At 48.4% G+C, this 2,500-nt stretch overlaps 1 protein-coding gene across 1 annotated transcript in view; it reads left to right on the top strand.

The window, feature by feature from the left end:
- Nucleotides 1-2,500, top strand: part of fam49ba (family with sequence similarity 49 member Ba) — a 26,793-nt gene that overhangs the window by 20,155 nt on the left and 4,138 nt on the right. The window contains exon 5 of the mRNA XM_080858917.1: nt 1,288-1,424. Within this exon, the coding sequence (XP_080715043.1) occupies nt 1,288-1,424 (137 nt within the window). The remainder of the gene's footprint in view (nt 1-1,287; nt 1,425-2,500) is intronic.

The following is a 2,500-nucleotide window of genomic DNA, read 5'->3' as shown; positions in this document are numbered from 1 at the left end:
TACAGTACATACAGTGAACTGAAGTGTTGTTGATTTGGTTTACAGTACATACAGTGAACTGAAGTGTTGTTGATTGGGTTTGCAGTGCATACTGTGAACTGAAGTGTTGTTGATTGGGTTTGCAGTGCATACTGTGAACTGAAGTGTTGTTGATTGGGTTTACAGTACATACAGTGAACTGAAGTGTTGTTGATCTGGTTTACAGTACATACAGTGAACTGAAGTGTTGTTGATTTGGTTTACAGTACATACTGTGAACTGAAGTGTTGTTGATCGGGTTTACAGTACATAATGTGAACTGAAGTGTTGTTGATTGGGTTTACAGTACATACTGTGAACTGAAGTGTTGTTGATCGGGTTTACAGTACATAATGTGAACTGAAGTGTTGTTGATTGGGTTTACAGTACATACTGTGAACTGAAGTGTTGTTGATCGGGTTTACAGTACATAATGTGAACTGAAGTGTTGTTGATTGGGTTGACAGTACATACTGTGAACTGAAGTGTTGTTGATTGGGTTTACAGTACATAATGTGAACTGAAGTGTTGTTGATTTGGTTTACAGTACATACTGTGAACTGAAGTGTTGTTGATTGGGTTTACAGTACATACAGTGAACTGAAGTGTTGTTGATCTGGTTTATAGTACATACAGTGAACTGAAGTGTCCTTAATGATTCAGATTACCTCCAGTTGACTTTGTGTTCTCCATTTCTCCCATCCAGTCCCAGTATTATTCCTCTCTTTCATATATCTCCTGTCTCATCTCTCCTCCACCCCTGGGACCTGACCTTCCCCACCATTCTCAATTACTTTATTTTTAATCCCATAACACCACCATCACCATCTCCATCTCTTACTCTCCATTCTTTGTCCTTTCTTTCCCCTTGTCTCTCTCTCTCTCTCTCTCTCTCTGTCTCTCTCCCCATCACCCTCTTCCACCTTCACCCCTCTTTCCATCTGTCTATTTCTCTCTCTCTCCCTCCCTCTCTCTCTCCCTCTCTCTATCTGTCTCTCTTTCGCTCTCTCTCTCTCTCTCTATCTCTCTGTCTCTCTCTCTCGCTTTCTCTTTCGCTCTCCCTTTCTCCTTGTCTCTCTCTATCTCTCTGTCTCTCTCTTTTGCTCTCTCTCTCTCTCCCTCTCTCTCTTTGTCTCTCTCTTTCGCTCTCCCTCTCTCTCTCTCTCTCTCTTTCTCTCTCTTTCGCTCTCCCTCTCTCTCTCTCTCTCTCCCTCTCTTTCTCTCTCTATCCCTCTCTCTCTCTCTGTCTCTCTCCGTCTCTCTCTGTAGAGGGGGCGCTACATGGCCTGCTGGGAGCCCTGACTAGCCAGCGCTGCAGCCCCACACAGCACCTGGAGCAGGAGCAGGCGTTGGCGCGGCAGTTTGCCGAGATCCTGCACTTCACGCTGCGCTTCGACGAGCTCAAGGTGAGCGCACAGCCCGCCGCCCAGGCAGGGGTGCCCGCATCCCCACAACCAGCTCGCTGTGAGCAGCAGGCAGGCCCCTTCCTTCCGGATGTTTACAGCTAACTCAAAGTGATCGGTCTGACTGTGCCTATCACCTATCAGGGGGAGAGAGTAGAGTAGTGAAGGCATTATGGCTATAGAATAGGACAGGGTTAGCTAGGCTGGGTTAGCCAAGCTGGGTTAGCGGGGCTGGGTTAGCCACGTTGGATTAGCCAGGCTGGGTTAGCGCGGCTGGGTTAGCCAGGCTGGGTTAGCCAGACATGGTTAGCGGGGCTGGGTTAGCCAGGCTAGGTTAGCAGGGCTGGGTTGGCCAGACATGGTTAGCGGGGCTGGGTTGGCCAGACAGAGTTAGCCAGGGTTATCAAAAGCGAGGCTGGGTTAGCCAGGGTTATCAAAAGCTACCTGGTGTGACTACAGATTTTCATTCCAATCGAGCAGGAATATTCCTGCCCACACCCTTTTAATCAAGAGTAACTAATAGCCTACTGATGGTTTAGGTTGGTCTGCCCACCCCTACTTTAAATAAAACTCAAGGTGAATTTAGAGTGTTTTGAGGGCGAGCTGACAGCTGTGGTTGTGTGGACTGTAGCACACGTCAGTGTCAGCTTGGCGCAGGGACAGGGACAGGCGCAGGGAGTAGAGACACTGTGGTCTGCTCCTGCTGCTGATGGAGTGTGTTGTCTGTGGCTCGTCAGGAGGTCGACAGTACAGTCGCTGCACTGCTCTGATGGAGCCAGGTGCAGACAGTAGGACGAGAGAGAGAGAGAGAGAGAGAGAGAGAGAGAGAGAGAGAGAGAAAGAGACAGACAGACAGAGAGAGAGTGAGTTTGGAGGGAAAGAAGAGAGAGAGAGAGACAGAGACAGAGAGAGACAGAGTTTGGAGGGAAAGAAGAGACAGAGAGAGAAAGAGAGAGAGAGAGACAGAGAGAGAGAGAGAGTGAGTTTGGAGGGAAAGAAGAGACAGAGAGAGAAAGAGACAGACAGACAGAGAGAGAGAGAGTTTGGAGGGAAAGAAGAGAGAGAGAGAGAGACAGAGA

The sequence above is a fragment of the Sprattus sprattus genome (assembly GCF_963457725.1).
Source record: "Sprattus sprattus genome assembly, chromosome: 20".
NCBI lineage: Eukaryota > Metazoa > Chordata > Actinopteri > Clupeiformes > Clupeidae > Sprattus > Sprattus sprattus.
Note: the sequence above shows the minus strand (reverse complement) of the source record. Positions and strands in the feature narration are given on the sequence as shown.